Source organism: Rousettus aegyptiacus, unplaced genomic scaffold, assembly GCF_014176215.1.
Source record: "Rousettus aegyptiacus isolate mRouAeg1 unplaced genomic scaffold, mRouAeg1.p scaffold_m13_p_1, whole genome shotgun sequence".
Lineage (NCBI taxonomy): Eukaryota > Metazoa > Chordata > Mammalia > Chiroptera > Pteropodidae > Rousettus > Rousettus aegyptiacus.
In genome coordinates this window covers 43,725,482-43,750,691 of record NW_023416284.1, presented here as the reverse complement: position 1 = coordinate 43,750,691, position 25,210 = coordinate 43,725,482, and the positions used below count along the sequence as shown (strand labels likewise).

The window sequence follows — 25,210 nt, the reverse complement described above, 5'->3', positions numbered from 1 at the left end:
CTGCAAAACAGAAATCGTGGGGATTCGAAAGGAAAATATCTTTACCTGAGGGGTTCAGTAAACTGATAAGGCTGGTCATATAGATGATCTCGCCATTTACTGCCCTTCTGGCTAAGTGGTACAATCTCAAGTCATTTACCACGCTAATGATGAGTCCTTAATCCACTGTTTTTGAGACAACCTTTACCCTTCTAGAAGCTGAGATCTGTGCGTAAATTTCAAAAGGATGGCCAAGCACATTATCACAGAAAGGAAAGCTGAGCATCACAAACTATAAGATGTGCTATTAAAGTCTTCTAGAGCTACACTTTAGAAAAGGTATTACAATTTATATCTCAAAGATGTCTGAAGCTCAGAATAGTTTGGGTGCTTCAATCAGTTTAATTTCTTTAGAAAACATCTTGTTTATTTGGCTTGTTAGATACTTCTAGAAAAGCTCTGGGCTTTATCATTTGCCCTTCATAGCATTTCCACATTCACCTATGTTCAGTGGTAAAACCATTTCAGAACAGGTACACGTTTCTGAGCCACGTGTATAAACGAGGAGTCTATATTTCATACAGATCATTCTTAAACAGTAAATAAAATTTTAGCAAGTAAGTCAACATACCTACTGCGATGCTCATAGCTGCCCTTACACCGAAACTTGTGTGCTGGGAAAACAGTGAAAATTCCTTCTTCTGAACTGAAATACTGCCACTTAATTCCAGGGTTGGATTTCAGGTTGTCTGCAAGAACTGGAGGAGGAGGGGAAATGAAATGTAACCGCCAGATCCACAGGTGCACGCAGCGCCACTCCTCAGGCATCTGTTTTGCATAAACTGCTTGTAGTATGAAGAAATTCGACTAGATGTAAGGCTGTAAATTTTCTATTAAACATTTTCTTTCTGTCCCTTAAAAAGTACACCATAATAGAAAATGTAATGAATGTTTCAGTCAGGTGAAGCTATTACCCTTAACACTGCATGGTGGCACTGTAAGTCCTGGATTATTTTCTCTAGCATGAATGATTCATCTGCATTAAACCTTCCCCTCACCAAGCTAGTCCCTGTTGGGCCAGCATACACTTGCTGGCTTGAGGTAAATTCTCTAACTGTAAAAACAGCAACGTTAACAGGCCTACTCTCCAGAGGGATTACACCTGTGACCTTGATCTTGCTCACTCCACAAAGAGAGAAACAGCATAGATGGTATTTGGTAGGCCAGAACCATATTCATTCAGTACCAGCTTATAACATGATTCCAGTGAGCCAGCACTGGGATAGAGGCTTTCCTTTATGTTATCTCATTTAATCCACACAACAACCCTAGGATGAAGGTGAGATCATTACTCCCTACTTCGGAGCTGTGAAAAAATGTGTAGAGAGCTTTAGCGATTTGTTTAAGGCCTCATCAATAAATGACCAAGTTGTGATTCAAGCCTCAGAATCCTGGCTCCTGTGTTCTTTACATTATGCAGTACTGCCTCCTTTTCTATGTATACTGTGTCCCTGCCACTGATCTGCAGCAGGAGTCACAGCCATCTTACTATGCATGATCCTGCCCCCAAACCTCCACGAAGTCTTTCTGACCCTCTCTCCCCAGAGTGAGTTCTCTCCCTTCTCTGATGCCTGTCACTGTGTTCCAAACCAACTCAGTTATGTAGGTATGTATTATACACCTATTATGTACAGCGTACTGCTTTACATGCTGCAAAATACACAAAGATGAGCAAAAAACAAACCCTACTGTAATAACCAACATACCAAAAGGATTATATATAGGGAAATGTAACAGAGGGCAATTCAGTGGAGGAGGAGTTTGAGCAAGGACAAAAAGAGAAGTGTGAGGCGCCTTTGACAAAAACACATATAAAGCTCTGAATGCCGCATGGCCATCCTTTGGTCTGTCTGGCTCAGGGGTCCACAAACTTCTGTAAAGGGCCAGAATGCCTTGGATTCTGACTTTGCTGATCATATGGTCTCTGTTGCAGTAGCCAACTGTGCCATTGCAGTGTGAAAGCAGCCATGGACATCTGTAAACCAATGTGTGGGTGGGTGCCAATTCAAGTTTACTTACAAACATCAGTGACAAGCTGGATTTGGCCAGTGGTCCTTCAGTTTTAGTGCTGGTCCTCCAACCACACCGTGTAAAATGTCCTACACAGAGGACTTAAATCCTGCTCACTGCCTCATGCCTTCAGTAAAGACCTTGCCCAGCACACACTAAGGAGCTGTAGCACGTTTTATCCTCATAAAAATTCCAGGAGTAAAAAGTTAGCATCCTCAAGATACAGATGTGTGAACAGGCTCAGAGAGGCTTTTGACCTGTTTGAGGTTTCAGTGGACAAGCCCTGTGTGTCCACAATGCTTGTCCCCTCTCCACTCTGCCAAGGTCATTCATCACCTGGATTCAGGCAACCACACGTTCTCCTGAGACATATGGCTGAGGTGAGTGCATGTAAACATGGAAGAGGATTTTTCTCTGCCTCATCTCCTGGGGGTCTGAAGCCTTAATCTTGATCTCATATTAGCACTGTTCTCCAGGCAGCTGTGCCAGCCCAGCAATAGAAAGGCAAACATTGCCTTTGGAAGTAAAGGAAAGCTCAATGACCTCATTTAAAAGTAACATCTGTAACAATAAACAGGCTACAGTGAGACTATTAAACGGGGAGCCAATGAGGACAAGAATGTTTTAAAAATAAATCAGAATTCATACAGTGCATGATACATTTAGTCTCACCACAAAAAGATTATTCTGGTTCTTTATAATCACCGCAGCACTAAGAGTTTAAGTATCAGGCAAGGTTCCCCAAACCCTCCCGCTGAGAACTTCTTTGGCATCTGATTAAATTTCTTACGTTATTCAGTACTAGCAGAAGATGATGGATATGATGGTAATGAGGACCCTAGAGCCCGGAAGTAATCTATCATTGTGGTGTGCACCCCAGGCAGGCCCCCTGCTGACCTAGCCGTGGAGGTGAATGAGAGCGCTATTATCCATGCAGACAACCCAGAGGGGGCTTCTCCATTCACGAGTCAGTTAGGTGTTCTGGTCACTGGAAAACTTGGGCTGGGGTCCTGTACACTCACTCTTTCCTCAGAAGTGCTGGACACCGTCCAGAAAAAGCTGGGCAGATGCCCAACCTGTCAGCCCATGATGCACTGTGTTAGGCTTTAAGCTATCAACAGGCAGGGCCTGTATGTGTCTAAACTGCTCTGCACACCTACCTCAGACAGACACATGTGAGGGAGGCAGTAAATGGATTTTTCCTCACTGAAGCTTATCCCCAAGACAGAAGTTATGGCACACTCTGAATTCCTCCAGCATTTTACCTCTTCCTGCCTTCTAGTTAGTATTATTGTTGTTATGGGTAACTTTGCTCCTCCATCCCTAGATCCTAAGATCCTCGAGGGTGAGATCTATATCTGAGTCATCTCCGTACCCCCAGAGCAGAGTTTCTGAGTTCTTTTCACATCAAGGCCACAGTCTGTGAGAGCTGCAGGGCTGGTATCTGCAGTGCACAGGCTGGTACGTCTGCACAGAAGCACTATTTCTCGATTGTGTTTCAACACCTCTGTTTGATAAACTCTGAAATCTTACTTTTCTCTAATGCCAAATCCAATTAACAAAGAATTAAACCTTGTGACTAAATCAATATAAAGCAATGATAATTCTAATATGTTTAAAATCACAAAGACTCCCTTTTCCCACCACCACCACCACTACAACCAGTACCAAAGAGGCAGGTGAATGGAAAGATAAAAAGCCTGCTCATCTGATGACTTCATGGTGCTATCCGGTCAAATTGTATCAACTGCGTATGTTAAGCATATGTTTACTGGATGTCAGTTTACCTCAATCAAACGGATTTGATAATAAAATAGTAAAAATTTATTGAGCGTCATATATACCAGTTTTACAGATGGTTTGGTGCTTTTCATAGTTACTCTATGAGCTTGTTATTATCCCCATTTTACAGATGCTGAACTAACTTGCTCAAAGCCAGAAGGGCAGAGTCATGGTTTGACCTAGATGTGCTTATTCCAGAACAGTACAGTGCTCAACAGATAAAATGCACACTGCGTGTTTCTTGAGAGGCAGAGTAAATATATAACATGTTGGTGCTTCCCACATCGAAATAACTGGTTGCATTAGTTTTTAAACATACGATGTAAATAAATAAATACAATTAAGGAGAAAAGACAAAAAGGAACGATGTTACAATTGAATTAAGTCTAAAGTGCACATTTAATCTTGTGAGAAAAAACAACTGCTGAGTTTGCTGAAACTGGCGCACGCCAGCCAGGTAGGCAGCCCAGTGTCACGGGGTTCGGCGCTGACTCCACAGGCTGGCTTAACTAGAAAATGGCACAGACACAAGCTGCAGTTTAGACGGCAGAGTCAACAGTAATTACAGCTCTCACGACTCTGAGTGACATCAAACAAATAGCGTATTTTAGATAATAGGAGTTCTTATTTCACTGAGAAACTATACAGCCGACACTTTACTTTGTCGGTGTCTTTTCCTTCAGTCCACATGAGCGAGCATCAGTAAGCCATTTGGACATAGGCCCAATGCTATTTTACACATTCTTTTAAATTCAGGTTGGTACTTAAGAACAAAAAGGAAGACCCTGAGGTCCATCAGAATGGACCAGGAATAAGAAGCCATGGGTTCAAGTCCCATCTCTAAGGCTGGCAAGCTCTCTCACCTTAAATTTACTTTCTATATAGCACCCAAACGCATCTTTCTAAAATGGAAATCAAATCTCTCCATTGACTTGCTTAATTAAAACGCTTCAAAGGCTTCCCACTATACAACGCCTAGTACTAAATCCAAACTCGATAAGGCCTTAAACCATCTGGCTCCTTCCTACTGTCCAATCTCACCTTTCCCCTCCTCCACCCACAAGAAATAGCTCTTGACACTGTATATCAAGAGCTATTTCTGTCAGTTCTGCAAATGTGCCAAGGTGATCCTTAGGCTCAGAATACTCTTTTCACCTTTTCAGAGAGACTATCCCTCAAGTGTTATGCTGTCTCAGAATACTCAGTGCTTTCCTTCACAGCAAAAAATTGGTAACGTTCAATGTATTTATTTTTTTAGCTATTTCATTCATGTTTCTCAAGAGGAGGAGCTGTAAGTCCGTGACAGCAAGAGCTAAGTCAGTTTTGTGTATCACATTCCCAGAGCCTGGATGCCTGGCTTTTAGGAAGTACTCAGTATTTTCAGAGCGAACAAGTGAATGATGATCTTAGTCAAGGCACTTCACCTATGTCCCCCCTCGGAATGTCAAAATTTCCTCATCTGTAAAGTAATGGACTGGATAAGGTGTTCCATAAGCCCCTTTGGAAACCGAAGTGGTAAGAGGGCACAGAACGAAGGCCAACAGGAGGGAAGTGCATGGATTTACAACTAGATAGAAAGTACAAACTTCCCACTGTCTTTGATCAAGTTGATGTTTAAGAGAGAGAGAGAGAGAGAGAGAGAGAGAGAGAGAGAGAGAGAATATCTTTACTTTCTATTGACTTAAAAGCTGTAGGTGATCCAAGACTAAACAAAATGTCCAAAGAGTACCAAGAAACAGATGAGAATGATGGAGAAAATCTAACGTTGGCCTTTAGAGAATGAGGACCTACCTGTGATGGCTCCTCATTCTTTAAAGGCAAGCTCTTCCCCTACAATCCCCCTCTGCATAGCCTTCAACAAAATGACTGCTTCTTTCTCTTGCAGGTCCTATGCTAATTCTAAGCAAAGACAAATAGTTCTGCAATACTCATTGGCTTATTCTTCTTCAACCGTAACACACAAACTGTTATCAAGAAAAGCAGCTAAAAATGTGCCTTTCCCCTTTTTAGGTGTTCTTCTCATTTATTGAGTCTTAAGATCTGACTGCATACAGCGTACTAAACTGTAGATAATTCTAACATATAGACCCAGATCCCATGACCTCCATATATTTTCCTTCCGATTTTGCCATCTACATCTGACCAGCTCTAATGTCATTGACCTCTCCAGTCAAAACAAAACTAACCATGTTCCCAAACTCCTTGTCTATCCTCTTTAATGTTTAAACCACCAGGCTGGTAAGAAAGAGACAGGTTACAAACGCTTGTAGTTGGGCTGTGAATTGTGTTTTTCTCAACAATATTGTCCACCAGGGGTAGGGACAAAAAAAAGAAGCCCTGTAATAGAAAACTTGTTGCCTCCCACCTCAAGGAACTCTGGGCTTTCTGATACCCAGCCCAACACCACTGAGCAAAACACCCAAAGCTATCTACCTCCCACAGTTTGCCTAATAAAAAATACAAGAGCTGTCCTAAATACACAAAGCTGCAGACATATAAAAACACAAACACTTCCCCAACAGACCAGAAGTTACATAGCACCTTTGAGTAATACTCTGTGCAACAGCAATCATTTTGGAGGGGACTAAAATAAATTCACATTCTGAGGATTCCTAACATAATTTCTGGCATTATACACCATCACATCTTTCCAATTCCTTCTCCTTGCTACATCTTGAGTATCGCTTTACCATGCATTTAGGAGGGGCTATATTTCATGGACCACCCCTCTGCCCCCCGATACTGTTTATGCTGCTCCAGAAGTGGTAAACGTATTGAGCTGTTAACCATGTACCGGGCCTTTGCTAAGTCTTCCATATGTATTATTTCTGTTAATTTTTACAGTGGGTTTTATTATTCAGGAAACCAAGTGATATACAGGTTAATTTACCTAAATATATAACAGCTAGCAAGAGCCAGAAAGTGGAGGTTCATTAAAGAGATATTATTATTCTCATTTTATAGGTAAGGATATTCTGACTCAGAAAGGGAAGAGTAACTTAAGCTCTGAGCCCTGAATGAGATCCAGAGCATGCAGCCCAGTGACTTTTCCATCACTGTGATCATAATAGCTAAAGCCCATGGCTAAAGTTCGGTTAATGGCAGTTGACCCAGCTATCTCACTGTATTTATTTTAGTCTAATACTAAGTAGAAGAGATCCTTAAATCTTGGATTCTATTCCAAGCTCATGGTCTGTCATGTCTGTTCTAGGCTAATTCTATAATGCAAAAATAACCAGTCCATTCTGTCCTTGATTCACCTGAGACAGCCTGGTCATGGGCTCAGAGAATCCAGAGCAAACTTCTGCAGCAATCCAAAATCAGTATAAGATCTACCGCTCTACCTACTTCCTTTTCAGTAGATCACTTCCAGAGGACCCGAAGGTCCAGGTGCTCTAAACATTCATGGGAGGAGTAAAAGACAACAACAGAGATGGAATTCTGGAGCCTGGTTGATCGACACAGTCAGGTTTTGAAACCTACAGAGTTCCAAGCTTTACCAAGCCAACATCCTGGTTCACTTGGTCTGGGCTGGAGGCCAAAGAATGGGTATTTTTGACAAAGCACTCCAGGTGACTCTGATGATCACTCAGTTTTGGGACAACTGGACCAACACATTAAACTTCATTGTCCTGTTTCCTTAATTTATTTTCTTTCTATACTGTCTGTCTTCAGCATATAAACATTTCCAAGTTTCCCTAACTTAAAAAACTATTTGCAGCAGCAATAACGATAAAACCTGTTCTATATCCTATGTCTCCCTAAATTATCAGTGACCTTTCTCCTTTTCTCAGCCAAGCAAATCAGGAGTGGTGTACACTGATTCTCCACTCGTTGCCATTCCATTCACCCCACATCTAGCCATTTTGCTTATATATCACAGGCTCTCTCTACCATCCTTCTTACTTTTTTGCATGACCTCTAATAGTCTATCCCATTTTTTTTCTTCTTCCAGGCTAACTACACTCTTACCTATTCTCCGCAACACTCTTGTCTCCCCAGCATAAAGTCTGTCAGTTGGTTGACTTTAAGCTAAAAACAAGTCAAATCAAAATCTAAGTCCAAACCTCGAATGAAACTTGTCAGACTGACATATTAAAACGCCCATTAAAATCTGGCTTAGCTCTATCTTCATTTTCTGTTATTTATTCCCTCTTACTCAGAGACCCGTGTTGGTTGCACTTCTTACAGATTCTGAAATGGGAAATGTGCTCGCCATAGGCATATCACCTGTATAGTTCCTATTGTCTTGTATGATTCAGCTTAACTTGTATGACTCACAATCTGGGTCAAGTGCCCTAGCTTACCTTTATCATGAGAGCACTTAGCACTGTATTGTAACCGCACCTGTGTGGTGATTTTTCTCCTCCTCCCTACTCTCCCAGCAAACACATGTATACGACTTGGTTGTGAGTTTTCTGAGGGCAGAAACTGTCTGCCATAGTCCTATGTTACCATACAGTTGTCACCTGAGAGAAGCTCTTTATGAGGAAAAGCGAGGAAGGAGTCAGGGTTGATTCTGGGTCTCAAACTTCAGTGAAAAGTACAATGAAGCTGCTGTTAAATGACATATGGAACTTGGCTTGAGAAGGAGGTTTGGGTGGGAAGACAGAAGATTCTCATTTCAGTTTAGACATAAAAGGTTTGAAGTATCAGTAGGGAGAATACAGTGAAGGATCTCGCTCTTCATCTTAAGCAGGCTACTGTAGGGAGGCTTGATTAGCAGTCAGGACACAACGTTTAGTTATATCCACACCAACAATTTGTTTTCTGACTTTAGATAAATCAATTAACTTCTCTGGGCCTGTTTTACATCTATAGAATGGAAAGGATATTTGTCTTTTGTATTCATGGCGAGACTAAGACCAAAGTATAAAATGGGTTATATTAAGAAGCAATAGATTGATTTTCTTATCGACTTGTGCGTTTGGACTGAGCATAATCAGTTTCATGCAAATAATATTATTCGCCTGCACAGTTTCTGTCACTCTATATACCTCAGACACTTATGTGTGCTGATTTGTTGCTAAACTAAGGAAAATAGCACTATCTTAGAGCAAATCGCAACTGCATTTTTTTCTTCAGTAAGGTCCTTTAAAAGTCTTGGTCATCCCATTATAAAAATAGGGAAACAAAATTACAAAGGTAATCCTAGTTTCTTTCATTCATTCATTCAACAGAGATTTACTGTGTACCTGCTATTCGGCAAGAAGCACACAAAAAATAAAGGAGCAGAAGGTCAAGTAGATGTCTAATATAAAAAGCTAAAACTCTATAATAAGAATGAGCCAATGGGAAAAGTAATAAAGAGGAGTTGTAACTGGCCCAGTGCCCCTAAGCTCTCCTGGGGGTGGCCAAGGACTCCACTGAGACTATATCTCAGCCTGTCTTCTCCCACTGCTCAATCCTGTTCTCTTCTCTTTCCCCAAAGGCTGCCAATCTCCATCTCAGGGTTTGCCTCCCAGTGAACCCAACAAGCTACAACAGACAACGAATTCTTACCAAAAAGAGTCAGGGAAGGTGGCATTGTACTCTAGGATGAAACAATAACATGAACGAAAGTATAATCGAGGCTAGTGATTTGAAGAAATGGAAGTTATTCCCTGAGGGTGTAGCTCAGCGGGCTTAAGAAAGGAAGAGCAGAAGATAAAATTGAGAGGCCTCCACCTTCATCTCAGAGGTACAGCGGGGACCGACATCAGAGGTTTTTGAAAAATGGAGTTGCAGAGCAGGTATTTTCTTTCTGTTCGAAAGAGAACAGAAACAGGGAAACCTTTTGGGACATTCCTACATTAATTAGTCTTCTAGGAAGGCAGTGAGGATCTACATTTGTAGCCTTTGCAGTAGATAAGACAAAAGGGATTCAAAACACATCTGTGAACTATGAAATCTGAGCTGAGTTTCATCTTCACTTTAAAGAAGATGATGTCACGACTTGGTGCGATGAGCAAGAAGAGGAACACACAGGTGGAAAAAGGTGAGGAAGAGTTTCTGGTGCAACCAGGTGAGCCCAGACTGAAGTAAGCTTAGAGGAAAGTTTGCGTTTTTAATTTTTAGGATAACTACAGGATAACCACAGAGAGATGTGTGTCCCAAAGTTGGTTACATGACAAAATCGAAAATAGACCCCGGCCATAGATAAAGATCTGGGATTTGGCAGCACGTGGTGGGGGTTGAGGTGCCGACTGAATTGAAAACAGTCAAGGAGATAATACTTAGTGAGGTGAGGAATTGTGGAGACATCTACCCTTTGGAACAGAATAACAGAAAAGGAGCCCAAGGAGGAAAATAAAAGGGACCAAGCGGCAAAGAAGATAAACGGAAAGCAAAGGACAACAGTGTTTCAAAAGAGTTTACATGTCAACTGCCATACAGCAATGAACTAACACTGTGGAAGGGCCACTTGAAATCTTTCAAGGGAACACGATATAGTGAAAAATTGGGACAATCTAAATGTTAAACTAGAGTAGATTAGTTAATTCACCAATATCATATAATCATTACTACAATGACATACAAGTATATTTATCTACATATGCGCAAAAGAATGTTCAGGATACATTTGTTAAGCAAAAAAAAAAAAACAGGCTGTATCTATTATGATCAAATGTGTTATGAGAGTCTATATATAAGCATATATGTGGCAAATTAAATCCTTTGAAATCAGTATAACAGGGTTATTGTGAGGAACTACAAGAAAGACTAGAAATTGAAGTAGCTCATAGTACAGAAATAGAAAGGTGAAGGAAAGGGCCCTCTTTTGTACTTAATTATGAATATGTGTATCTCTGATACACACATGAATGCAAACTGAATCACATAACCTTGACAAATGTAGATTTCTAAGTGACTGAACAGCTTTTAGATGTTACGTAACTACCATGCTTTTTACGGCACTAACATGATCATGGAGTAGGTAATCAGGCATAAAAACAAACTAGAAATTCCCAATTTGGTTTATTTTTGTTCTCTTATATTTTTAGGCAAAATGTAGTTTTTCACTATGTTGATATTAGCATATTTAACAGAAAATTGTGATATTTTAAAGAAAAAAGCCTACAGCACAGAGCTGATCTCTGTTGTTCACAGAAGGCAGTGAGGAAGACACTGAAATTAGCAGCACAACCTACAGCCTCCAGTGCCCACCCGTACCTCCTGCACACTTACCGCTGTAACGTGACTTACAAATGCCCCTTACACCCCATGACTCCGGTTTCTCAATGAAGACTGCAATGCTACCAAGATCGAAGTTGGAAACTTCAAATGCTCTTTAAATCAAACACAATAAAGAAAGTCCAGACACTTTTTCTTTTGGTGAGAAAGATGAACTCTTACTTCTACTCTCACCTCAATTGCATAACTCAAGAGAGCAAGAGGCAACTTTCCTTGGACTCTTCAAATAAACTCTCTTTAGGGATCAGGCTACACACAAGAAAATAGCTCAGCAGGAATTGTTGAAGAAAAAAAAAAGAGTGAGAAACTAGGGATAAAAGCAGGAAAGAACCTGTACAAAACATTACTAGTACCATAATATAACATACACTGTCAAACATTAGTTACTTGAATAGAATCAGGGACAAGGAGACAATCTGGAAAGTAGAGATCTAGCAGGGGTGGTCTTAAGAAAAAGAATACATGTGTGCTGGATTGATGGACACATGACCTAGTTTTGGATAAATGAACCTAAGAATAGTTTACAATTTATGTGAATCTGTTTCCAGCTAGTCTGAAACGCAATCTGAAACTGTGTTATCAATTAGGGACTCAATGATGGATTATACACATTCTGTAAGAGCCTAAGGCTGGACATCTTACAGATGTAGAGATCAGACATGTGATACCCTATGAAGTACCTTAATTCTGCTCTGAGAAGGGGCAGGAACTAGAGAGGAGGAAAGGAAGGAGCTGTGAGGTCACCCTTCATCATCTACCATTCCCCTCATGTTATAAATGACTGCTCAAGAATGTGGACTTTGGGATGCAGCCACTGCCTCAGTGGAATACTGCAGAACTTCGCATGCAAGAAAGTCAGTTCTCACAAACCTGAACACTGCCAAAAGCTCCTCATAAATATTGCTACATCAACTATGCAGAGAACGACTCTTGTTAGGTAGTACGTTACTTGAGACATACTCCTAGAAATAGCAAAATTCAAGATCTGATCTTTAACTATATACCTCCGCCTTTACCATCCTCTTCCTCTGTATGTACCTCCTGATTTTTCAAACTATCTCTTGCTTAACAAATACTAAAATAAAACAGCATTATTTCAGGATCTCCAATTATGTGTAGCTGAGTTCTACTTTAAAATCTCAGTCACAGATGATAATCTTAGTATAATTAATAAGTCTTCAAACATCTTTTCTCTGGGCCTCACTCTCAGCTGATCATCTTGCTTCCTAAGTCTGTGAGAAAGCAGAATCACTAAGGGAATGTCCCCAAGTTTCCAACACTACACTCGTCATATGGGCATCCCTACACACTTACTCTTCCCTCCCTCCTCATACTAAGAATGAATAGCTCTGTGCTTCTTGAACCCCACTTGGAATCCTACCATCTTTTGCCTAATTAAGAAAATGGCTCTAGCAATGGTCTCCCCTCACCCCTGTGCCCTCAGCTTTTCTCTACAGGATCATTCCCTTTGGCACATAACCTTGCTGTCATTTCTCTCAATTTAAAAATGGTCTCTTGACTCCATGTGGGCCTCCAGCTTTCTTTTCAGCAAACCTTAGGAGTTCATGAAATTATTGCCTCCGACTCCTCTCCTCCATTCTCAAGAGCTTGAACTGACTAGGATCAGCCTTTCTTGTTCTGCCAAACAATCCTTGTCAAATTCACCAATAACCTCTAGGTTGCTAAATGAAATGGCTCGTTTCCTTAGGGGCCTACATAACACAGTTGATCTTTCTCTTCTTGAAACACTTTCTTCACTTGGCTTCAGGGAGATGGGTCTCTTGGTTCTCCTCCTACCAGATTGACTTCTCAGATTCTTTTACTGAGTCTTCTAAGTGGTGAAGTCTCCAAGACTCATTCCCTAGAGCTCTTCTCTTTCATACTCACAGTCATTTCCTCTGTGATCTTACTTGCATGATTTCAGTACTACTTATATACAATGAACCTCAAATTTATACCTCCAGTCTGGCCCAGACTCCAGACTTGTATACCTGACTGTCTATGAGACATTCCCACTTGGATATCTAATGCACATCTCACATTTAACGTTTCTAGAACTGAAAGGTTGATTCCCTGCCTCCCGTACTAACCTGCTCTTTCCCCAGTATTCCCCATTATAATAAATGGCAATTCTGTCTTTCTTTTCGATAAGGTCAAATATCTTCCAAGTCCTTCCTTTTCTCTTACTCACACACCCTGCCCTTTTTCCTCATTCAATTAATAAGTAAATCCTGTTGGTTTTACCTTTAAAACATATTCAGAATTCAACCACTTCTCACTTCCACTGTCACTGTGCAGTATTAATGTCATCATCACCTGCCACCTGGATTCTGGAATAACTTCCTCAATGTTCTCCCTGCTTTCACCTTTGCCTTGCTATAGTCGATTTCTGCCACAGCATCCAGTAAATGTTATAAGCCAAGTCAAAGAATGTCGCTTCTTTGCATAAACCCTTTCTTCTCCTACCACCTAATGCCTTTCTATCTCATTCAGTACACAAGCTAAAGTCCTTATAATGGATAATAAATTGAGGCTCTTGCTCATCTGGCCTCCAACTACCTCTTTGGCTTAATCTTCTATTTTCCATCCTTGTTTACTGAACCAGCTATAGTAGCCTCCTTGTTGCTTCTGGGCACACAAAACATTCTCTCAACTCAAAGCTTTTGACTGCCATGTACTTCTTCCACTTACCCTTAGGGTTTACAACCCCCTTATTTGGATCTTATTGATGACCCCTTATATAAAATACTGAGTCTCCTTTTCCCTCTTCCTTCCCACTCCATCCACTCCTCCAGCCTATGACTCATCTCTGTGTTACTTTTCCTCCATAACATCCATCATCATCTGACATTTATATTTAGTTGTCCATTTATTTAAGATCTATGTCCCCAGGTACCCAGAATATAAGCTTGTTTCGTTTTCAGCTTATAAAATACAGGGGAGAGGGTTTATCATATAGAACATGCTTAATCAATACTTGTTGAATGAATTTTTATTGTACTTATTCATTCTAGTTCATAGGTAGGAGAGCGTTATCTGGCAGAATAGCTTCTGTATTCACTAAGAAAAAGGCACGATAACATGACTGTTAATGATGATGATAGATCTCAACAATATGGTCATTATTAGAAACAATGAACAAAAACAAAATAAGGCAATGAGGATGTAGCTGTGGCTGCAGCAGCTTCCAGACCCTTCCAGGTCTGGCCCCCTGAGGTGAGTGATCCTGGCACGGGAGTGTCACTCTGGCTCCCAAGTAAGCATGCGCCACCCGTGGTCTGCCCCAGCCTACCCTTCTTATTGTCCCAATCACATGGCCAGGAGAGTGATGTAGCTTCATCCAGACCCTCAACACCAGCCTGGGGAATCTACTATCAAAGACTTGTTGACAAAGGTATTATCTACCAAATCAGAGTGAAAGTACATAAAAAAAAATCTATAATACCTTTTTGCTTTACTTCCCCTGATTATAAAAGCAATGCATGCTTACTTTAAAATTAAGAAAGTAGTAAGAACTAAGAATATCTCACTGTTGCATTATTAAAAGATAACTATTAACGTTTATGAGAGAGCCCTAACGATTTTATAAATATAAAGGAAAAATGCACTGACTTTTTTTCTTATTAATTCAGATAGAGAGCTCACAAGTTAACATGTATTGTAAAAATTTTAACTACACGTAAGATTAGATTAGATTAGATTGGGTATTTCTGAGACACATTTAAATCTGATCCTGTTCAAAGATTGCTATTTCGTCCTTAAGTCTTTGTATAAAGCAATATGTCTTGTGTTACTGTGCAAATGTGAGGCAAAGGACTCAGTACTGAATTTGGGAACCAGAAGACTCGATTTCCAGCTTTGTGCTCTGTGCCAGCTATGGACACTTCCATAATCCATACGCTCTGCCCATTCCATGCCTTTCTTGAACTTTCTTCGGTTACTATTTTATGAAAAATATTTTTATTTCACTTCCTTTCTAGCAGTACACCCCGCCTGTTCCAGAAGGCCTCCAGATTTTTAGACCAATAAAAAAAAGACTGACTCCATTACATATGGTCTAGACCAAGGATTCCCAATCCCTAGGCCGCACAGCAGGAGGTTAGTGGCGGGTGAGTAAGCGAAGCTTCATCTGTATTTGCAGCCGCTCCCCAGCACTAGCATCACTGCCTCAGCTTCACCTCAGATCATCAGGCATTAGATTCTCATAGAAGCACTGGTCTCTGGTGCCAAAAAGGTTGGGGACCGCTGCTCTAGACAATACGTGCGGCGCAGAGTTAGACTGAACCATTTAGCCAGCAGCTATAGTTAGTTTTATGATCCTTAAACAACATAAAGCTTTCAGTTCTATCTTTCCAGACCTAAAAGACTGCCTAGTTTGTATACACAATTCCCAAAGACTACAATTCTTCCCCTGGACTGAGACTGGGTGGAGCTCTAGAAATAAATACTCTGGTCCTCTGGTTTCTCTCTTGGGTTTTGCATGTTTACAAAAGATCTAGAATTTTGGAAATATAGTTCTTCATGTTTAAGGATTAGATCCTTCATCTCTCCAGCAACGGGGAAGTCTTAGGACCCATCTGAACTTCAGATTCTTTCTTGGTAAAATCCAAGGATTGAGGCTGATAGGTGAAGCCTTTAGGTTCTAGGTCCCATCAATAGACAAGTACATATAACAAGACAAAAGGGTAAGAACTATAAACTGGGACTCCAGAGCAAGAAAGTAGAGACACTATGTCACTTTGGAGTTTTATTTATATATAAGCTATATATACACAAGTACCCGAGTAGTTACTTTTACTGCACAGAGCCAAGACAGGGAAGAAATTTCTACCTTAATGTAAAGCACTACAACACTGTTTACTAGTAGAAAAGCTTCCTCATCATTCTTCCAACCACCCACCCACCCCCTGCCAAAGCAAATAAAAATTATCAAAAGGGAATACAAATAAAATTCAATACCTCCTATTGCAAAGATAACTGGGTCTCTAAACCTTTAAAGTAACAAATGTAAAACCCCTAACAAACGAGATAATAGATTGAAGAGCCTAGCAAGGTACTTGACATGTGCAATATAGATAGCTCTGCAGTAAATGCTCAATACATGGCAGCTCAATTTTCTTCTTGCTTTCCCTTGAGTGTCAACTTCCCAGGAAGAAATAACCCATTTTAAGTATATGACATATGTCTGCAAAAATTAAAAGGAAAATGTCTAAAGGAATACATTTCTTCAACTTGAACATAGTGGAAAACAGTTTATCTTCATGACACTAAAGATTACTGACCTGAATTTAAGTCTCGTCCTGGATTGAAGGCCCGGCTATTAACAGTAGTAGAAAGTCGATCACAACTGATTGTTCTAGATACATTGGTATTAAAATTCCCATCGAATCTGAAAGAATAGGCAAGAAATAGCAACAATATTTACTTGGTGGTTACTGAATTGAGAAACATAAACCAATAATAATAATTCATACTGGTTATAAGTTAGCTCATAAACAATAAAATCGTTAGATTTTAAATATGAAAACGGTTACTTCAGAAGTGTGAAAAAAAAACAATATTTGTATCTAGAAGGTTTTAGAAATCAAGTTCAATTCTAAAAATATAAATAATCATCTATCAAACCAACTTTTCTCCCAATGAATTTGAGTCAGGTACTATTAATAAAACCATGCAGAAAATAGATTTGACAAAATTGAGACTAAAATTTTAAAAATTCAGACCTGAGCTCTGATATTACATATGAAACAATTCTTTAAATTATCATGTCGGAAAATCAATGACCAAGAATGAAAATAGACAGTAGTGAAGGAGAGAGAATGACGAAGGAGCAAGAAAGATCTGGAATTGGATCTCCACTCTTTCACTGTTAAATACATGTCTTTGGACAAATTGTTTAATTTTTCTGAGCCTCTGTTTTCTTATCTGGAAAAAAAAGAAATTATAAAACTTATTTTCCAAAGTCATCAAAAAGCTTATAAATAATGTAGCAAAGTTATTTTCATGGTCTATGACACATAGCTTACAACTTCTAGACCGTAAACAAGGTCAACGTTTTTTTTTTTTTTTTCTGATTTCCAATGGTAGTACTAGAGCTTGAACAATGTTAGTACTCTAACAGCTAATCAATAAATATTAGTGTAATCAATGACTTATATGCTAGGGCTAACAATAATCTGCAAGAAAATAACAGGAAAATGTACCAAACCGTTAGTCACTATGAGCATTTTTTAAAGTGAATTTAATTCATAAGTAACAAAAGTGAAAAATGTTTGAACTTCTAAGTAACCTATTTAAGTTTTCGAACACTGAAAGGACTCATGATGTTTCTAAGAGTTCTCCTGCATTTGAGATGTGGCTAATGTAACAGAGACACTAATTTTTCTATTTTTGTTTAATCTTTTTTTTTTTTTATCTTAGGCAAGGCTATCCTTGGTTGACCTCACAGATTACAAGGACCTTGTCAGCTTACAATTCCTTATTTTTTATTTTTTACACCTACAACACCTGGTCTTCTTGGTTCTAGGCCCCCCAGAAGGCTCTAGAAGTCCTATCAAGTGAGGACCATGACTCAGATGAATGGTTCCTAATTACTGAAAGTCTGGCCATATCTGAATCAATCACCTTGGGTGCATGTTGGAATGGAGATTTAGTGAGTCTCATTTAGTGAGTCTGGGGTAAGACCCAGGAATCTGACTTTGACAGGCTCTCCAGGGATAAGAAGCCCTCCAACCCGGCACACAGATTCCTTTAGATACAAAGCAGTAGAATGACTTTCTGCATGAGCAGAGTACTTTCCAGTATGCATCAAAGAGACCAAGGACAGAGGATCTTCCGATTTCAATCAAGAGAACAGAGAAATTCTTAGGTATACTTGCAACTCACATCTGAACTTTGCATACAAATTACAAACTCCTTTCAGACTTACACAGTTCAGAGATGAGAAAAGTGAAACAGCAAGACAGGGACTTAAGAGAGACTTGAACCCATCACCCAAATCTCTGTCCAAGGATGAGTCACACACCACACTGCTTAATTTAAGTGACACGTATGGAAGAACTTGCTAAAAGGGGCAACTCAAGAGTTAGGGAATATTTCTCCCAGGGAAAATGTAAACCTGGAGAGAGTCCCTTGATGTCTCCCTTGATGGAACTTCCCTAGCCAAGACCTGTGCTGTGAGCCCCACTCCTTGAGAAGGCCCATTTCCGAGCACTCATAGATTCCCTTTATTTTTGTGAAATGAAAGCTTGCTTCTGGGGACTAGGGAGACCAGGGAACTATTTTTAGAGGTTTTATTTTTCTCTACTGAAAAGATCATCTCTAAGAACATTAAAGAAAACATTTTCATAACAATAATAATGGAAGTGACTGATTAACAAAAGTAGGTGCCCAGTAAACATTTGTCAGTCATGAAAGGTTTCACAATGTAGATCTTGTCATCAATAACCTACCCTACCTTTTTGCCCTACTATCTCCCAAACTATAGTTCTAACCAGACCAGTCCCTCAACTGTTGGATCCTAACTGTGATGCTCTCCAGTGTCCACTGCACCCATTCAACAAAGCCCAGCTCTTCTCATCCTCCTCCCTGAAATTTCTCCTGTCTCAGCCTATGATGAGCCCTTCCTTTTCTACAATTACTAATGTCATTCTCCATCATAATCTCATGCTTGTGTCACTTTTCCTAATTTTTTATATTGCTTTGAAATCGGGCTTAAGATAGTGTCAGGATATTGGACATGGATTGACTGATTTTAGATCGTTTATATCAACAAAATACTAATCAATAAAATTTTAAAAAATTATAAATAATGAGCAAATTATCTTACTTATTTTGTCTTCTCCATGAGGGGTGAATGCCAAGTGATCTTGTTAGGAAAGTCTTATTGTTTAAACCCTAACACACAGCACTTGATCTCCCAATTGTCTCTAAAATCTTACATATTTCTGAGAAGCCTTAGTTCCCCTGATGGGACTATAAGTTACTTGAGGCTTTATTTTTCTTTCAGGTCCGGCACAATCTAGTACATAAATTCTCTTTGGGGACTAATGAGGAAGGTCAGAAAGCTAAGTTACTGGAAGGCTCTGGATATTTTATTTAAGTGTTTTCATTGAACACCTATGATGAACAAGGCTTTGCTACTCTGGCAAAACATGATTATGTCATTGTCAGGAGCATGGGCTTGGAGTTTGGGTTAAAATTGCTTATTGCTATACAACTCTTGCACATAACTTACATTTTCTAAGCCTCTGTTTTTCTCATCTATAAAACAGTGATAATAGTACCTATTTCATAAGGTAATGTTAAGACTTAAATCAGAAAATGGTTTGTTCCTAAAGGCCTAATACATAGTATTTCATAAATAGTACCTAGCACTGGACATATTAATAATGATAAAAGTTAACAGCTACTCAGTACTTACCTTACATTAAGCATATTTCAATGGATTTACATGGATTAACTCATCTAATCATCTCATACCCTGATGGAAATACTATTATTATCTATATTTTAAGACCAGAATATTGAGACACAAAAATTTTAAATTAAGAAGCCCCAGGTTTATAGCTGGGAATTAGCAGAACCAAGATTTGAACACATATTCAAGCTCTCATTCATAATGAACATATTACAGTAAGTGACAAATGTCTCGCAGTAGTCTCAACTGTCTTGAGTTCCCTCACAAGTGCTGAAACTCAGCCATAGAACACACTCCTCCGCTGACTTACCATGAAATGCCTGGAAATAAACCTCACTCTGATTCTATTCCTGCATACATTACTGATGTGCCAGACAGGTAGGGAAGAAGGTGTCAACATGGTGCTTAACACATACAGAAGAACAGTGTGTTTCAAGCTGGTGAGCCAGCTAGAAGAAATAATTACAAGAGCAAAAACCCTGTGATTATCTCTCCACCTTCAACTCTCCATATTCACTAGGGCCTGCTTCTCTTCTGGACTCTGCACTGTTCGTAGACTCCAAACACAGGAGTAAAATTTGCTTAGCCTTCCTTGTTTCATAAACTACCTCTGGGCACTAGAGGAACAGCTGGCTGCCTTGCCGAAGGCAGGAACGCGTTTTACGAATGTGTGCCTTTCCTTTTAGATAACAATTTATAAAAAGAAACATGCCATTCACCTTGATTTGGAGACTGTGAGAAATGTAAAGTTCATCTTTACTTTATCAAAATACACCAGTTACTCTTAAGGGTTACCTAAAAGATTTTTCACTGAGAAGTATATTAGCTGCCAGTCACATTTACATAATTCCAGGTTTATGGAAAAGTCAAGAACTGGTATAATAATAGATTTTCATATAAAATGAAGAGGCAAGTCAAATTATAACTGTGCTTTAAAAAAGTAATAATATAATAATCATATCTAAATCTCTTTCAGACTCTTCACTTTTTTAAAAAAGATATGGGATTATCATTGCTTTCTATGCTTATTTTAATAAGATGAAATTCAGTTTCAAGACAAATAACTCCATCTTTCCCAGCCCCTTAAGTTAAAAAAAATAATAAAAATAAAAAATTTCCTTCTGGATTTACTTTCATGAACAACTGATCGAAACTGCATCCCGAGGGAGAAAACAGAACTGTGACTCCCACTTTGATCTCTTCCCCATGGAGAAATTCACTCCCTGCCTGGCTTGCATGATGTTCATTTGATTGACGTTTGCTCTGATGTGCAAACTGCTTTGAACTTCAGACATTTAATTCCCATCAGGCTGCAGTCATTTTTATTCTCCTTCAACAGGATTTACAAGCAGGAGATCAGCAAATGTAGAAGATAAAATAAATTTGCAGAAGCTTTGAATCTTACATCAAAACAGTGTTCAAGTGAGTTCCAATTGGATTTCATTCAGCCTCGATTCACAGTGTAAATCAACTTTTCAGTAGAGTCCCAGTTTAGAAAGAAAAAGACATAAAGAAGAGAGACACATACACCAGTTGGGGTTTACTTCCTGACTCTCTTTCTTGGTCTTTGTTTAAATTTCGTACGGATGGCCCTGGTTTTCCCTCAACATTTCCAGTGAAGGCTGCCTGATTTATCACACAGCACACAAAAACCACACCCACAGTTCCAAGGGCGGCGGGGGAAATGTGGTCTTATTTAGACACATTTAAAGTAATATTTTAAAAACAAATCCCTGTGGATATCCCAGAAGCACAAGGCTTAAACTGATAGTTGAATCCATAAACAATGCCAATATGATGACAGCTGATGGGGTGGTGAATATTTTTTACTTGTTTCCTTGTTTTTGAGCACTCCTCAAATGCTGAGATAGGTGCAAAAGTTAAAAAAAAAAAAAAAAAAAAACCAAAACCCACCATTTTTTCTGGAATCAAACCTGGTACCAGATCAGAAGCTGGTATGTAGCATATACTGTGAGGCTTCTGACAGTTTCCAACACAAGGCAGTGTCTTGCTTGCAATGCTGAACTACCGAGGTTCCATTTTAAAAATAGCACACGTTTCTGGGACGCGAAGGAGGCAATGCCCCCTAACCAGTAGCCACAGGAGCTCGTTAAAGATGATCTGGACCTGAGAAACACTCAAGCCTACCAGACCTTCCAGTCCTAGTAGCAGCGAACAGTGTCTGGGTTACAATGATATATGACAGGGAGACATGTCACTTCACCTCCATTCAACCAGGTTCCCGCTCATTCTTTCTGGGAAGTGTCTGTTCTCCAAATATTTGAGCAACACCAGTTGAAAAGAATTAAACAAGAACTCCCTTATCTTCCACTTAACCACCCATGAGAATAAAGTTAAACAAAGAAAGAGCTAAGATAAAAATCAAACATCTGTACTGGCAAATATTTAAACTCTGTTTGAATGGTGGAGGAAGGGGTAAGAGTGGAATCACTTCAAAAAGGAACTATCACATTCATAAAGTAAATGATACTTGAATCCCCACCCCTCGACTCCCCCCAACTGTGTTTACTTATTCAAACACCTAAATTAATGGGCAAACTGAAAAGCTGTCAAATAACACGTAATCACGTTCCAAGAAATAGTTTTTCCTTCCATCTCCACGGAGATTGAAGAGATAAGCTACATTCTTTTTGTTCTTATCAGTAAGGAGGATTAAACCTTCAGGGTTCAGCAACTCAACCAGAGTAGAAACAAGGGCTGCTTTCAAATGCCCATGGAAAGTAAGGCTTTCAGAGCAATAAAGCATCTCTCTCCATTAAAGTCTAAGTATCAGGTAAACCAGCCATATTTCTTCTTCACCATTTCTCCATCCCCAACAGATCCCTGAGTGGAGGCCCTGCTGTGATCTTGTGTCTCACGTCTAGATTCTAAGTGGCAGCATTATCGATTTCGTCCGCTTTCTCTCACAAGCTTGGGAGATCACACAGGTGACATCCAGGGGAACCGCAAGTGGATTCACAACCACGTTAAACATTTATCCTTATCTTCCTCATCACCAGGTTGGGGCAGGGGTGCATGAAGAAGAAGAAAGAATGGTATCTAGGAAAATAAAGGTGGGAACAGGCAGGTGGACAGAGGCCTGGTGGGATCCACAGGCTTCCTTTGTGCTCTTCCATAGCCCTTGGCCATCCTGCCAAGGGACCTCTAATAAGGACTTAACGGACTTTACAGTTACTTGCTTATATACATTTCTCCCTTGTTAGCTGATACGAAGAGAGATATCCTCTCCTATGTTTATCCCCAGGGCATAGCCCTGTAAAGTGTAAAAGTTCAGTAAATGTCTGCTGAATGAATAAATGCAGAAAATATGAGAGGCTGAAACTTTCCACGACTAGACACTAGAGACTGTAAAGTCATGTGATTTCTTCCTGCACATATACTGAGTAGTTAGTAAACAGCAGAAAACTGTGAGTGGTATGACACAGACACCAAGAAGAAGCACTAAGAACATCAGAGTTAGCAGATGACCTTGAAGATGAACTAGTTCAATCTCTCACGCACATATGCAGAGGGAAGAGACCTGTCCAAATCTCTGTTCCGTAAAAGAAACATGGGATACTTATTGCTAATGTGACCTCAAAAGGAATTACTGACCCGATATTAAAAAGTAAATAAAACTATGAGATACGTCCTCCCAAAAGACATTATAGACAGAATGCTTTTAAAATCTTGGCCTTCTTTGAAAACACTTTTGATATTTTTGCACAAGAAAACACTTAAAAAGCTTATGGGAAGTTTCTGGTCTATTTCTTAAGGCTGGCAGTATCTTTTAGAGGCCAGATTTTTTATGAAGGTAGGGACAGAGGGAGGAAGGAAGGGAGGAAATCACAGGACTTCTCGCCAAAGTCCGTAAAAGGCCACTGCTGAAATTCAGTATTCTAAGTTGAGTGGCAGGTCTCCTGTCCTTCCATCAGTGAAGCTCACACAAGGAGAATCCAGAAAGCAGGACTGTCAGCAGACCAGATCCAAATGCAGATGCTTTCTGCTGTGGGGTGCTCATCAAGAGTCCTAAAGATACAGACATCTATTTACATACACCAACACATACGGATGGAAATTAAAAAAGAAGTGCTGCAGGAACATGTTTTTAAGACTGAGAAACAAACTAATCAGACTACAGGAGCATTATATTCCATCAGTTTAGATGCTTCAGAGGGCCATACAATAGCCTGAAGTGATATTCTAAGTAGGAATACATAGTTCAGCAGTTCAAGGGGCAGGTAAGCCATTCCAGTATTTCCACTGGTCAAAAATTTTATCATTAAAATAAAAAAACAATTTGGAACCAGGAAACCTAGGTTCCAAGCCCAGCAGCCTTGAGCCCTGAACACAATCTCTCTGAGCTACTTCCTCACTAGCAGGGGAGGTGAGGCGAGGACGGTATCGACCCCAGCACGGCTGTTTAAAGGATCAGATGAAGAATCCAGTCTGAGTAAAATAATGTTTACAGAAAAGCCTAAGAAATTATTTTACGGAAGTATAAACATATGTAACTCTTTTACATAAGCTAAATAATGTAACTGAGTAGGCCTTCTGAAATGTAAAGCATTCTGTAAAATCTTTGTTGAATTTTGAGCTTAACTCAAGTCCTCCTGGCATCAATAGCCATGAAGACTGTATCTGTAACATTCTGCCTCCCTGCAGGTAATTATAATTTTTAAGGGGACTGAAGATGAAAGTTTGAGATAATGCAGGGAGAAGGACTTGAAAGACTAAGGTTCAGCACACAGTACTTTAAGGGCAAAAACACAAAACACGCCTTCCTGGGGGAATGAACAGGACCTGCAATAGAATTAAATTCAGTTATGAAGGGCCAAGCTTGTCACATTATTTGACCTTGCGACACCGAAAGAAGAAAAGGACAAGAGTCATTAAGTGCAAAAGTACCTGGCTAAGTCGCAGTGCTTTATTTTTCATAAGAACAGTAATAATAAAAAGTAAAATGTATACAGGGTTAAACATTTTGCACAATTTTTTTCATGTGCTCTATCTTAAAATAGGGCTAAGAAAAAATAGGAGTTGCCCACATGTAGGTCAGCTGTGTCTTAAAATATGATTTTATACAAAATCATTTGTATGTTACCAGGTTAAAATTATACATTTCAACTTTGCCCTTTGTCCTGAACTGCCACGTATATAACATGGTTATGGGGGTGAAAATATTTGTGGGATGAAAATAAAATGATGCTGCTTGCCAAACACCTCCCGAGAATGCTCCACATGCAATTCAAAATTAAAGTCAGCATATTACCGAATTCACCATCTTCCTCTTAAAAATCTTCTTTTGCTCTGATTGTCACTCTTTAGTTAACAGATTCCTATCCCGAGAGAGTCAATTTAAAATTCAGACCTATCTTTTAAAATCTTCCTTCCCATCCAAATCTCCAATGAAAACTTGTTGGCAGATTCTATGTAACCCACCACCACGCTGGATGTCTTTTGCTTTCTTATAATCCTTCCTTGAGGTGTCATTACTTTTCCCCCTGAATTATTAGGATGGCCCAACTTGACAAGCAACATGCCTTTCCAACACAATTAATTTATCCTTCAGTTGCCAAGAAATTAGCCTGCCCAAATCACAGACCTTGCTTTAAACCTACTGCTTACCGAGAGAAGTTTGTCAAGTCAGTCGAGGACTGTGAGCTCACTACAGTTCATCTCTTATCTACCACCCCTACTGTGTCTTCCACCTCACCACACTCAATGTTTTATGGATGCTTGCTGTTTTTCTGGCTGGAAGCATCCTTCCTCCACACCTATCTGCAG

At 39.6% G+C, this 25,210-nt stretch overlaps 1 protein-coding gene across 3 annotated transcripts in view; it reads right to left on the bottom strand.

Annotated features, from left to right (window-relative positions):
- CACHD1 (cache domain containing 1) overlaps window positions 1-25,210 on the bottom strand; it is a 194,484-nt gene that overhangs the window by 54,477 nt on the left and 114,797 nt on the right. For all 3 annotated transcript variants that reach the window (XR_001598688.2, XM_016159137.2, XM_036234798.1), the window contains exons 4-5: window positions 16,287-16,393; window positions 611-737 (exon numbers count right to left, since the gene is read on the bottom strand). Coding sequence is in view for 2 of the 3 variants with exons in the window: in XM_016159137.2 (XP_016014623.2) it covers window positions 611-737; window positions 16,287-16,393 (234 nt within the window). In the remaining variant the exon portion in view is untranslated. The remainder of the gene's footprint in view (window positions 1-610; window positions 738-16,286; window positions 16,394-25,210) is intronic.